The 12,891-nt window shown below is 53.0% G+C and overlaps 1 protein-coding gene across 2 annotated transcripts in view; it reads right to left on the reverse strand.

Moving 5' to 3' along the window:
* Positions 1-1,055: 1,055 nt before the first annotated feature.
* AXIN1 (axin 1) overlaps positions 1,056-12,891 on the reverse strand; it is a 73,271-nt gene continuing 61,435 nt past the window's right edge. Inside the window, exons 6-10 of one of the 2 annotated variants that reach the window (XM_069809808.1) lie at positions 11,593-12,146; positions 8,953-9,129; positions 7,501-7,746; positions 2,322-2,489; positions 1,056-1,519 (exon numbers count right to left, since the gene is read on the reverse strand). In XM_069809808.1, coding sequence (XP_069665909.1) covers positions 1,393-1,519; positions 2,322-2,489; positions 7,501-7,746; positions 8,953-9,129; positions 11,593-12,146 — 1,272 coding nt within the window. In that variant the 3' untranslated portion in view covers positions 1,056-1,392. Of the gene's footprint in view, positions 1,520-2,321; positions 2,493-7,500; positions 7,747-8,952; positions 9,130-11,592; positions 12,147-12,891 lie in introns of both variants that reach the window. The other variant, XM_069809807.1, reaches the window with a different exon arrangement.

Genomic DNA, 12,891 nt, shown 5'->3' on the forward strand with positions numbered 1-12,891 from the left:
GCAGCTCCAACTGCTGTGAGCAGGGCAGGGCGAGCGCTGACATGGAAGCCCCTTGGCTTTGGGGGCTGCCCTGGTTTCTGTGGGCAGGCGAGGGCTGGACTCCAGAGGAGCCGGCACAGACCTGCAGCCGTGCTGGAGCAGGGTAGGGCCCAGGCTAGGGGACAGGCAGAGCAGAGGGCAGGGTGGTGGGAGCACCCGCGCAGCCCCCAGCTTTCTTGCATCCGAGTAAGCCCAGGAGACCCCGGCTGCCCCGCTGGGTGACCTGGCCCTACACAAGCTCCACAAACTGGCATCAACACCCCCCCTTGCTCTTGGCAGCAGGCTGCAGTGCCCTCATGCTGCCTCCCCTGAGACACAGAATCCACCAAAGGACACAGAACTCCTAAAAAGACATTTCTTGTCCTCAGTTTTAGTGTCTAATCAGTTCCCTGCTCTATTATGTTTCTCCTAAAAAGAGTCCCCTGACCAAAGCCAGAGCTTGGCACCAGGGGCCTGGGCACGTCTGCGCCAGGCACATGGGTGCCAGCCCTCTGCGGACCCACAGCACCCTCCTGGGAAGCGAACCCTTCTCCAGGGGCACATGGGGTGGGGGGATGAACACGAGGGGCTGTGGGATGCCAGCACCCAGCCTGCTGCCCCGGCTCCGAGCCAGCCCTTGCACTGTGGGAAGCCCCCAGCCCTGAGAGCTGGCCCTGACCCTTCTGTCCCTCGGGGATTTACTCGGTCACAAGAAAGCTCAGGAGGAAAAAAAACCCATCCTACCATGTCCAGCAGCTGAGACTGCCAGGGAGGCGAGACCCCGACTCGTTCCAAATGGCTCAATAATCTTCTGAGGTGAGCTGGAACCACAGCCCCTCCGGAGTGGAGTCACCCCTTCCACGCCGGCGGGGGGAGAGCGGTTCTGCCCCGGCAGCGCTCCGAAGCCATCCACGACTGGGGGCCGGGGCAGGGTGCTGTGAAAGCGAGGAGCAGACGGAGTCTGACGGATGGCTGTACACTTTGGGCGAGTTCTGCAGTACCTGTATGTTTTACATTTACATAAGAGCACTGTGACATTGGAAATATTTTCCTTTTATTACAATATATCAAAAATATGCAGCTTTAGTAAACAAGGTCATATTACACTTTCTAATGCACTGTACAATGCTACATTACACTTATATTCGGTATGGAGAGGGGAGCCCAGGCTCCCACTGGCAGGTTTGCGAGGTGAAACGATGTCCACCGGCAACCTAGAGCTTGCCCAGGTCCGTGCCGGAGCAGGCTGCCGCCCTCTGCCCTGGGCTCGCGCGGCACCTGCGGCAGTAGCACTGCCAGCATCTGCCCCAGGCCCTCTCCTCCGGTCCCAGAGTCTTTCACAGTCCTGTCCTCACACCTCGGCAGCCCTGGAGCTTAGTCGATCTTTTCCACCTTCCCGATGATCTTCTCTTCGAAGATGGGCAGGATGGTGTCATCCTCCCGCACCTCCTCGAAGACCACACCACAGTCGAACTCGTCACTCACTTTCTTAAAGTAATACCTGAAAAACCCAAAACATGGGGGCAGAAAGGAAAAAAAAGAGCAGGTGAATGGTCATGGGGGCACCGCAGTCCCCAAATGTGGGTACAGCCCTTCCAAGCCCCTGAGCTCATGGTGCATGTGGAGGCAACTGCAGCCACACTTTTTCCCCTGCCCTCACCCAGTGAGCAAAAAGAGTGGTCAGGATCCGTGCTGGCACGTTTAGGAGCTCCAGCCCTGAACCCAAGCCCATTCAGAGCTTTTCCAAAAGTAGTGGCTGGAGGCGCCCGTACAGGCTTTGCCATGGCAGCTGCTACTTCGAAGGGGGAACTTGAAGAGCTACACGCCCCATGCCTGGCTACTTTGGGACTCCGGCAGGACCCAAACTCCCTGTCCTCACTGGTGGAAAGTTTGTGAGGAGCTGAAATGGCTCTGGAAATTGGAGGGCTCCTCACACTATGACTGAGAACCGTCTGCTGCTGCTCCTCAATAGCCCAGGACCTCACAGTACCCTGCAGGCAGCTCAGCAGCTTCCGCTGAAGGTGCAAACCATGATGCAGGACATTTCTGGTACAAAACCCAATCTGCCCCATCCCTGTAACCTCCCTCTTCAACAGCCATGGCTCTACTGCCACATTGCCAGTGTAGCATGCCTCGCAAGAGCCCCCCTGGAAGGCTGTTGGGACCTCCAGGAGCCCCTGACCTACCTCCATCACGCTCCTTTGCCTTGGTGGGGGCAACACCACTGCATCCTGGCAGCGGCATCTGCCAGGGGTCACTGACAGTCTGCTGGCACCATACCGCACACGGGGAGATGCCCTTACCTGTAGTTCCCTTTCTTGGTCAGCAGCTCCTTGAACTGTCCCAGCGTTACCACGCGCCCTTTGACAAGGGTGCGGTAAGGGATCGGCTCTCCGCAGAAGTAGTAAGCGACCACAATGTTCTCACACGGCTGGGATGTGCCGCTGCCTGGTCTCTTCTGGGGCTTCAACCTGCTGTGCAAAAATACAAGCGACCTGCTGAGTATCAGCCCACCTGCCAGCATGGGCAGGCCCAACAGCCCGTATCTGCAGAGCCTGGATGGACCTGCCGAATTAACACCCAGGGCCCTCAGGAGCATCCTTTGCTCTGACCACCAGCTCTCTTGGCATGCAGCCACACGCTGAGACTGGCGAAGGAGCAAAAGGCACTTGGAAAGGCTGGATGGGGCCAGCCCGCAGTTACAAGGAGGGCGCAGGTTCTAGCTCAGGCCCTTGGTGCTGAAGAAACCTGTCCCCGGGCTTTGAGAGGGGATGGCCCTTCCCACAGCACCGCTGACTTGAGGAGTCATTGGTAAGCTCCAGGCAAGGCAGAACATCCCAGGCCCATGGCAGCAGACCCAGGTCACCATCAGCACGCTCCTGGTGCGCACTGAGCACGCAGGACTGGATGCACGCTTGGGGATGGTAACACAAACACCGCTCAGACTACTCGGGATTATTGCTGCTGTGGCCAAAATAGCTCAGGACGGCATTCCGCTGACCTACATCTGCTGGGCTGTGCAGACAGGACTGCTCCTGCTCCCTGCGGCTCCCCTGGGCACCTCTCCCAGCGTAGATGGAGGTCGGAGGAGATGGAGCTCCCAGCGCGATGTGTCCTTGGAGGCTTTGCTGCCCGTCCCATCCGCACAGAGTGGCAAGGCAGCCGCCATCCCCAAAACCTCAGTGACTTTAAATCTCCTGTGTTTTCCTGACTCTCAGGATGTTGGTCTGGTCTCTGCTTCCAGCCCACACACTGGGGTTCTGCTACGTGGTGCCATCACTAGACTGAAAGCGTCAGCCCAGTCCTAACCCCATTTTAAGAAGTAGACAAAAGTAGCAATAATAAAAAGCAGGGTACTTTGCCCTTCTGTAGAACCTTTCATCTCGAGTGCCGTAAATGCTGCACAAACATTGGAGCAGCCTACACAAATTGGTAACTTGGCATGCGTGGTCTAAGCCAGAGGCACCCTTCTCTTTCAAAGTCACATAAAACAAATTTGGCAGCTTTAAAAAATTATTTTAAAAGCACGCTGGGTAAAAAAGATGATTTTGTATTTACATGACTGGAAAGTTGCTATAAAATCCAGAATTTGCCAAGCACATGAGGTAATCGCAGTTTTGGAAATGACTCTGACCCTAACCTTTAAACATTGGCTTGCGGGCAGAGCACCTTTTTAATGGCATGCCCACGTAAACATCAGCACTGCAAACCAAGACCAGACGTGATCTTTTCACCTCTTTCTAAAGGCATGAGAGGTCTAGAGTTCAACTGAACAACCTTCCTGGTGCCTGCTCTGCCTGGAAGACCTTTGGAGAAGATGCAGCCTCCTGAGAGGCAAGGGTCTGCTCCTGGTGCCAGCAGAGCTCTCCGAGCCTCTCCCATTCCCATATCAAAGCACAGGATGCCCTTTAGCTAGAAAAACATTAAGGAATTGAGTCATCCTTGGAAAAAAAAAAAAAAAGAGGCATTTAAAGGAAAAATGGGTCATAAATTCAGACAAATTCTGTGAACCCTGCGAGCCAGAAGTTAATTGAAGGGGTTTGGAAAACCTCAAAGTCCCTAAGCTTCTCTTAATCCTACTGGAAACAAGTCATGACTAAGAGAGAGCTGCTGTGTGCCTGGGGGGCTGGGGACACAGCCCTGCGCAGGCAACAAAGCCATTTCCCCCAGGGCCGCTGTTCTCTTTCACCTTGGGAGATGGAGACGACACCCCCAGGCTCTGCCATGGTAGAAGCGAGAGGGGGACCATGCGGGTGGCTGGGAGCCTCATTCCTCCTCCTCCTCTTCCTGCTGTGTAATTCATCCCTGAAAGGCCATTTTGGAACGTGCTCAGCCTGGCTCCAGCGCTCACCTCTTCCCAGAGCAGAGGTGTGCTGTAAAATGATGCCCAAAATGATCCCCAAAAGTGGAAACTCTGCACTGCTTCACAGAGCTAGAGTTAAAACCAATCCCCATGGCTTTGGATGCCCCTACTTTTGCCATAAATCAAAGCAAGGGTGGATGGCTGTGGTGCCCCCAAGCTTCTGGGGCTGAACAAGGCCGTGCAGTGGGACCGGCTGGCCAGGAACAGAATACACACACATGCCAAACCGCAGCCACCGATCTCTAGCAGGCTGAAGCAGAGCCTGATGAATATGGAATCACTGAAAATGTAATTTTCCAAGAGCTCCTCTCAGGAGAATGAAGCAACACAACTGTCTCCGCTTTTGTCATCGCCAAGAGATCTCCTGAGACCACAGCTTACCCAAACAGGCCACCAGACCGTCTCTGAGCCCTGACTCATTAGAGCTTCCACCTGCACCCATCTCCTGGGTGGCAGCATGACCCAGAAACACAGCCAGGTACCACCACCCTTTGCTGCATTTGTTGCAAGCACAAAATGTTACTCAGTAAGGAAACAGCAGCACTCATCTGACTTACTGCATCTGCATCTCAGTCCTGATTTCTTAGCTGTATAACCCATGACAGAGAAACTAAGTCTGGGTTACAGCACCAATTCAACCTCACTGCGATGCAGAGGTGAGGTGCCCAGCTCGCTCCAACTCAGCCCTGGAAAGCCTGAAATGCACCCAGCAGACGTTACCTTGGGAGATGTCCCTGCCGCCAGCTCTGCTCCTCTTCCAGGCTTGGCCCAACCCAATTAATTCCAAACTGAGATCATGCTAACGTTCTCACTGCTTGCAAAAATATTTTCTCTGAAGAGCTGGTACTAATTACTTCATCCAGCTGCAAACGTAAGTGAACTGTGACACTGAGCTACAGAAAATGGCTCAAAGCCTGGCTGTACATGGAAGAAACCTGATGGTCACTGGGACACCAATGCTGGGCATACTGGATCTGCAGGTCATTCAGTACCGGACACTTAATCCTGCATTGCTTTCTAGCAGCAGCCAGGTAGCTATTTCAGAGATCAGTGTCCCCTCAAATGCTGCAGAATAGGGAGAGAAAGGCTTTTTCTGCAATAGAAGTGTGATTTCTGGAAGAACATTTATGATTCCCAGTACAGGCACTGCAGGCGCCTCCTTTATTTCTAGCAGGGCAGTGCTGGGGTGGGAGCGGGGCCGCTGGCACCCCCATGCAGGGCAGCAGGCAGTTAGTTGGGAAGGGCCACTGCTGGCGAGGGCTGTGCGGGAGGAGAGCGGCTGGTGAGCCGGGTAACTGTGCCGGCAAGGTCAGCTTGGCCGTACAAAGCTGGCACGGTGCACTCTCCTCCCGCAGCCAGCTCAAGCCAGTGCCTCAAGGACACCTCTGGGCTCACCTCCACCCCTCTTGCCACCGGCAGTGTGCTGCCCCAAGGCTGCTGACAAACCTGGGACACTGGCTCCAGTTTCCCAGGGCTCTTCAAAGCTCCTGACTGAAATAAATGGTGTTTTCATGTGAGCTCCCCTCTCCGTTTCTGCTCTGCTCTCAAAAGAGCTGTGGGGTCTATTTTCAGGCAGGCTCCTGTGCTAACCATAGCAGGAGCTCTGTAAAAAGCTGCTAGCTCAGGCGTGCTTCAGCTGGAGCACCCGATCCTGCCAAAATCCAGCAGACAGATTTCAACATTCAGAAATCTTTGGCTCCCTTGGGGGACTGCTGCATCCATTCTTGCCTGCTACTGAACATGGGCACATTTGCTTTTCATGAGCAGTTCCCCACTGGCGAACATGCCTCCCTGTTTTTTCCACACATGGGGCAGGTCAGGGGGATCCCTGCATCACCGGGAGAAGAGCCAGACCTCATGGAGAGGCAGTGTAAGCAGAGCAGCCCAGCACTGAGACTGCTCAGGCTGTCCTCCCGCTGGTCTGCACGGCATTTACCACAATGCCACCGGGTTCCTACAAAGGCTACACTTACAATACATGCCAAATTATTATTACAGTATTAACTGCATATGCATATAGCCCAGGCCAGTGTTTCCAAAGTGTGCATCTGCATCTAGACATTTCTGGGGAAGGTGCATGAATTTATTACAACTATAAATGACTCTACTAATAAACCCTATCCAATTACACTGACTGAAAGGTAGATCAAATAAACTTGGCTTAACCTGACTTGGGAGAGCCCTCTAATTACCTGGCTTTCAATCAATGCTCTGACATAAATACACAGAAGTCTGCTACATGGTCACTGCATGCAAAAATAATTGGAGCTTGGCAATTAAAAGAGCTTCTTTTTAAAATTACATTTGTGTTTCTAAGAGTCAGACTGCGAAGTTTCAAGTTTTCAGAAGACAGCTATAAAGTTGTGAAAGGTTTTTAATGGACAAAGTGCTTTTAGCTGTTAACAGTAATTATCTAGCCCTTCCAAAATGCATTTAATCTGAGAGCTCCACGTGCCTTGCAAATAATGTTCCCTGAAAGATAACACAGGAGCAGGAGAATTAGTTCTGCAACAGGCATTAAGCTGAGTCACAAAAAGATGCAGTGACTTGGATACGGCCATGCAGCGAGTCAATGCTGCTGCAGCAGGACTACAGCGCAGCGCTCTCATCCAGATGCCATGAGCAGCCTGTGCCAGAAGCCTGTGGGAGATGTAGATAAAGAGCAAATACATATTCTTCTTCTGCACTTAATTCTGCTGCATCCTGCTGAATTCTGCTCCTGCACCAACCTTTGAAATCATCATGCGAGTGTGAATGAGTGGAGAGTCAGCAAGTACCAGGGGAAGAGAGCTCTCCTGTACCATGCGCCTTCTAGACATGCTCCCCCTGCCCAGCTCCTCCTCAAGCTTTCAGCAGTCCCTTCCCCACCCTGCCAGGAGCATTTCCAGCCTCTTCATCCACAAACCACAAGCCCAGGCCCTCAAGGTGGGTTTTGGCATTTGCACCACCACATCAGAGGGACTGAGGCAGATTTCTCTGACCTCCCTGCATGTGCCTCCACCCAGCTGGTGCTGGGAGCTGGAGACCAGAGCAGAGGACACGGATATCTCCCCCAGCTGCCCACCTTCAGAACAGTCTCCCCCTTCCCTCCCACGCACAATCAGACCCTATTTCTGTACCTTTGTTTAAGGGGGAGTTTTCCAGCCCTTTTTTCCTCCTCCTCCAACCTCCTGCGAGCTTCTTCCAGCTGGGTGAGAGGGTTGGGGGCTGGATTGGGCGGCATGGTAGGATCTTGGATGAAGGGGTGAGAAGGCTGGACGACGTTTCGGAGCTGGGCACTGACCCATGGATGCACCGCAACAGGTCGCTCAATGGAGAGGGGTCGGACCATATCATGGGACAGCTGCTTCTTGGCACCTGAAGAGCTACACACAAACACAAAAGTTTTACATGGACCACCGAGCTGCTTTGCACAGGCACACAGTCACTCCTAGATGGACCTACTGCTCCTGCAGCTGACCATGGGCACCACTGCGAAGCTCCTTACAGTGTGGCTTCTGAGGGAGAGGGGAGCACCATCCACCTCTAGAGAAGATTTCAAGACAGCAAGCCCTGAGACGTCAGGGTGAGCAACCCAACCTTGACACAAAGCCCACTGATCCATTTATGGGCTCTCATCAAGTGCACAATACATAAAAATAAAACCAGCAAAAAGCAGCTCCACCATTTATGACATCGCCTCAGAAGATGCCCTCCCATGTGTTGCCAACGTTCCCAGCTTGGGAGCGTCTCCATGAGCCACTGGTTGGCATCTCCAGGGAAAGGGATGTTGCCAGGATGTGCTCATCCTTCCCCAGCTCCAGTGGCAGAACCTGCTGCCTGACTTCATGGTAGCCTGGCACTGCGCATGGCCCTGGCATTCGGTCCCAGATGCCTGCAGTGCAACCCACCCTGGCATCTACCATCAAGCAAGAGAAGAAACCACCAGCAGTCTCAGCACTCAGCCACCAGTGCAGCTGTGCCAGAGGGAATGAGACCCTAGATCTCTCTTGTCAACACACAGCAAGCACCGTTTTTTGCCAGACTGACCAGACTGTGATTAAGGATCTGTGCCCATAGGAGATCTGTTTGACTGCAGCGAGATTCCTGAGACAGCCATGTCCCTGGCTCCCCTCTAGGCAGGTGAGGCCATCCCAGAGGATGCTCCCAGCAAGCCAAAATGACTGACAACCCTGAGCTGCGCTAAACTGCTTACTCAGGACCAATGGCTAAAGTGCAGTAGGTCCTATGTTTCTCCCAGCACCTTGCAGGAGTAACAGGCATTTACACACAGCAAATGCTTAAAGGAAAAATACTACCTACTGCATGCCATGTTATCCACCCTGGAACCATAGTGGCAATTTGTGAGATTCCCCTGGGGCTGCAACCTCCCCTCATGGCCACAAGTCATCTCTCAGAAAAACCAGCCCCTAGAGCCCCCGAGCATCCTCAGTCTCCAAAGGGTCTAAATGCTTGTGCCTGGTGAATTCTTGTCTTCCCAAGGTCTCCAGGAACAAGGCAGACTGCTGGACAGCCTTGTGCAGGAGATGCAATACAACAGTGTGAAGACCCCTCACTCTGCCAGCCCTTACCCATGGTTTGTTTTCTTATGCCTGCTGATCTCTTTCTCTCCTTCTATGATCCACTGAAGGATCTTCTGGTTTCTCTCCACGTCTTCAGGAGATCCTGGCATCTCATAGGTGGCACCATCACTTTTCCCTGAATCGGTCTTCTTAACATTTCTTTTTGAGAGCAGACTTGCTTTCCCACTGCAAGAACAAAGCTTGAGACATTAGCGCTTTGCCTAAGCCACACCACGGCAGAGCGCGGCAGAGGATGGACATGTCTACCTCCAGACATATTCAGCCCTGCCGGGGTCTGGTGCTGCCTGCAGTGCAGATGTGGCCCTGGCTGCCTTCCACAGACCCCTGGCTCTACCATAGCTCAAACCAACCATGCTGCAGTTATGAGGCTAAGAGCAAGACCAGCCAGACCTAGGCACAGCAGGGTCCTCCATCCAGCCACCTGCAGGGAAAGGGAGCTTCTCCTCTGGGCAAATGAGCCACAGCAACGTGGCAAAAAGCCCAGCAGATCTGCCACACGAAGGGTTGTGTAAAACCCCTGTCTCTGCTCAGAGCAGGAGGCTAATCTTGGTGCTGCAATCCATCGGCTGCCTCTCCATGTCAGACCACTGCTTGAAACCTGAGCCCTACCCATCACCCCCAGATTCACTGATACCCCAAGACTGCTGATTTGCCATACCCAACATTCGCTTCTCACCCCAACCTGAACCAAGGCTTCACATCATGGTGGAAGATCGCATCCTGGCTGGTGGGGGGCTGCCTTCTTCAGGCTCTCGTGCACTGGGAAGCACAGCCACCTCAAACACTATAGCCAGATGGACACCAGCCAGTAACTGACACTCTGGCTACGCTTGTGGTGGCAGTGAAGGCTCCTACAGAAACCCCACCGCTCCTTGCCCACATGCATGCCCGTGTGCCCAGCTGGGCAGCCCCATGCTCACAAGGCCACACAGAATTCACCCGTGCTGGCCTGTCATTGCCACAGCCTGTAATTTCATTGGAACCCCACTGTCCTAATCACCCACCTGCTTTAGTCCATAGGACCTCCCTACTTCTGCTTCTGCATGCTCACTAACACACATAGAAAAATAACCTTAACACCACAGAGGAGTAACAGGCCCTCAGACAGCTTTGCTGATTTTCTGGGGAAAAAACTTGGAGAGGGATCTACAAAGGCAGGGCAAACTGACAACTTCTTTGCTTCTCCCCACATGAGGACTAGCAGATATCAAATGAAGTTCTCCAGCAGCAGATTCAGTGCAAACAGAAAGAAGCCTTTTTCCACAGGTTGTAATCACCCTGCAGACACTGCCGTGGGGACCTGGGGGGACAGCAGCCCAGCTGGGTTCAACAAAGAGCCAGACAAGCCACTGCAAGAGACTGCTGGCTGCCAAACAAGACTGTTTGGATGCAAACTCTTGTCTTGTGAAGCTCCTAACCTGGGGACTGTCAAGACCTGGGATTTTGTGCCAGAGGAAGGACAGCTTTGAATGTGCCCTCTTAAACAATCCCCTTGAATACGTGCTGTAGTCGGTGCTAGAGAGAAGTCCTGTGTCTAGATGGGGCTTTGGGTTGATCCAGCATGGCCTGAGCATGCTGTGGCCTGATGCTCTGTTGAAGCAACAATCCCTTCCCCACAGAAACAGGGCAGATTTAACTGCTTCTCCCTCCCCAGAGAGCAGCTAGCTTCAGCTGTCTCTGCGCTCTGCCTCCCTCCTGCCGCCCTGGAAAGCTGGTCCTGCCTGCTGCAGACGCAGCTGCCTGCCGCAGACGCAGCTGCCTGCCTTCACTAAATATCCCACCCCTGGTACACTGCAAAGCATCACCCCAAAACCACAGCCTTGGGGAGCCAGCCAAGCTCAAGGTGAGCACAGGTCTCCCCTGTGGCTGCTCCATGGCCATCCCTTATCCTGGGAAGCCCCAGGCTTTGCTCTTACCTTTGCAGTCATCCAGTAACAGGACTAGCAAAACCTACAGCAGAGAAGGATCTTCACCCTCTCCCCTCAGCACAGAGGGGACAGAGGAATTCAAATGGCCACAGGAAGACGGACAAAAGACTGTAGGGCAGCAATATGTCTTTCCTGGGCAGAGGGTCCCCTGCCCCAGAGAACATCTCCTTGGGACAGTATGCCACGCCAGCATCGTAGCATCCATCACTTTGTTAGGATGAGAAAGGAGCGCTTCTGGTGAATGAGTTAGGCCTTGCAATAAGGAGGGCTTTTTTGTCCTCTCATAAATACCTTAGGAGACTGGTTTCTGTTACCCAGACCCCGAGGCACAGCCCTATACTTAGCAACTCCTGATGCACAGGGAAGTAGACCAGCATCTGCAATTTCTAAGCACCTCCACTGCTTTAAGGAGCAGAAAAACTACTTTATAACCAAGCCCATTAAAAATCCTGGTTAGAGGGTGTCTTTCAGCACCAGGTCACAGAGGTGAAAAGGGGTCTATAAGGGTTATGGGGGGACATACCAATTTCTGAAGAGGAAGAGCAGTGGGAGGCCCTTAAACCATGTCCCAGCATAGGCTTTCACGAGAAAACGTGGTTCAACCACCCTGTTTCACCAGCATGCTACAGCGCATTTATGAAAGAGCTTTCTAGAGAAGCCATGGCTCTGGGAACTCCCGTTGGGTGTTGCCTTGACTCACCTGTAGCCTAAAGAGTCCATGGGGACAGGGGCCATGCCCAAGTTTTCAGTGTAGTTTCGTGACTTTGTTGCATAGTTATGTGAATCTACATTCCAAGCAAAGCTGTTCTGCACTCGCTGCGTGGCCTCGGCCTCAATCTGCTCTTTTGGTTTCATCACACTGTGGTGATGGATGTGGTGGTAGATGTGTTTATGGTGGTATAAGTTAGCTGCATCCAGTTTCATTCCTGATTTTGTTGCGTGCTTGCCATGCCCTGGAGGAATTGTTCCTAGTGTCCCTGACAGCTTTCCTAAGTGGCCACTTTCTGGGGACCGTGGCTTAGGAGAGTGGCGGCCAGGTCCTGGAGACTGGCAGCCTGGTGTTTTCATCACACGCTGTACATGTTCATCGAGGATGCTTTCGGGGTTTTCTTCATGGGCATCTCTCATCTGCATCCCAGCACAGCCCATCTCAGAGTAACGAGGAGCAAAGTGATGAAAGGCTTGGGCAGAAGGCATCTTGTGGCTAATGACCAAGGGACCAGAAGAGATATCTGCATCCTCACCTTCTTCTTCCTGCAAGAAACAAGAGAACAATCAGAGAATGACAGGGTGGTGGTGGAAGGGGTCCCTAGACCCACCTCCCGCTTGCAGCAGGACTGCTGCCAACCCCTGAAGGGGTCAGGCCTGGCTTTGTCCAGCCAGATCTTGAAAACCTTCAAGATGGAGATCCACCGCCGCTCTGGAGACCTGTCCCACACTGCACCATCTGCCTGCGGAAAACTTCTAATGCTCAACCTGATCCTGCCAGTCCCAGCTTGTGGCTCTCACCTTGCTGTCTCCGAGCAGAGCTGCTCAGGTCTCTGTTCCTGTCGTTTGAGCCACCATTAGCAAGGGTCTCCCAAAGAGACTGAGGCAACCTCTGACACACAGCTCACACACCACAGTCAGGATTTACAGATGCGGCTTTTTCTGCTAAGTGTAACAACTCAATCGGACATATGAGCGGGCAGAACCTTACTAAAAAGTTCCCCAAGTCCCTTGGAGGTGTTCTGTAACAATCAGTAGCGGAAACACAACTTACCGCACCGTACCTGCGACTTGCTTTGAGCCTTTGGTAAGGCATTGCTTCAAAGCTCATGAGATAAAGGCCGAAGGCACAGAATATGCAACAAAACAGTTCTCGAGTCAGGCAAGACCAGGGGGGTTTCTCACCCGAATGACTAGTTCACCAGGCAAAGCAAACAGCAGGCTTGTAACAGGAGGGAGCAACTGAAAGTCAACAGCAGCATGAATAGTTTTGAAAAACCAAACACTGATT

This window comes from Haliaeetus albicilla, chromosome 22 (genome assembly GCF_947461875.1).
Source record: "Haliaeetus albicilla chromosome 22, bHalAlb1.1, whole genome shotgun sequence".
NCBI lineage: Eukaryota > Metazoa > Chordata > Aves > Accipitriformes > Accipitridae > Haliaeetus > Haliaeetus albicilla.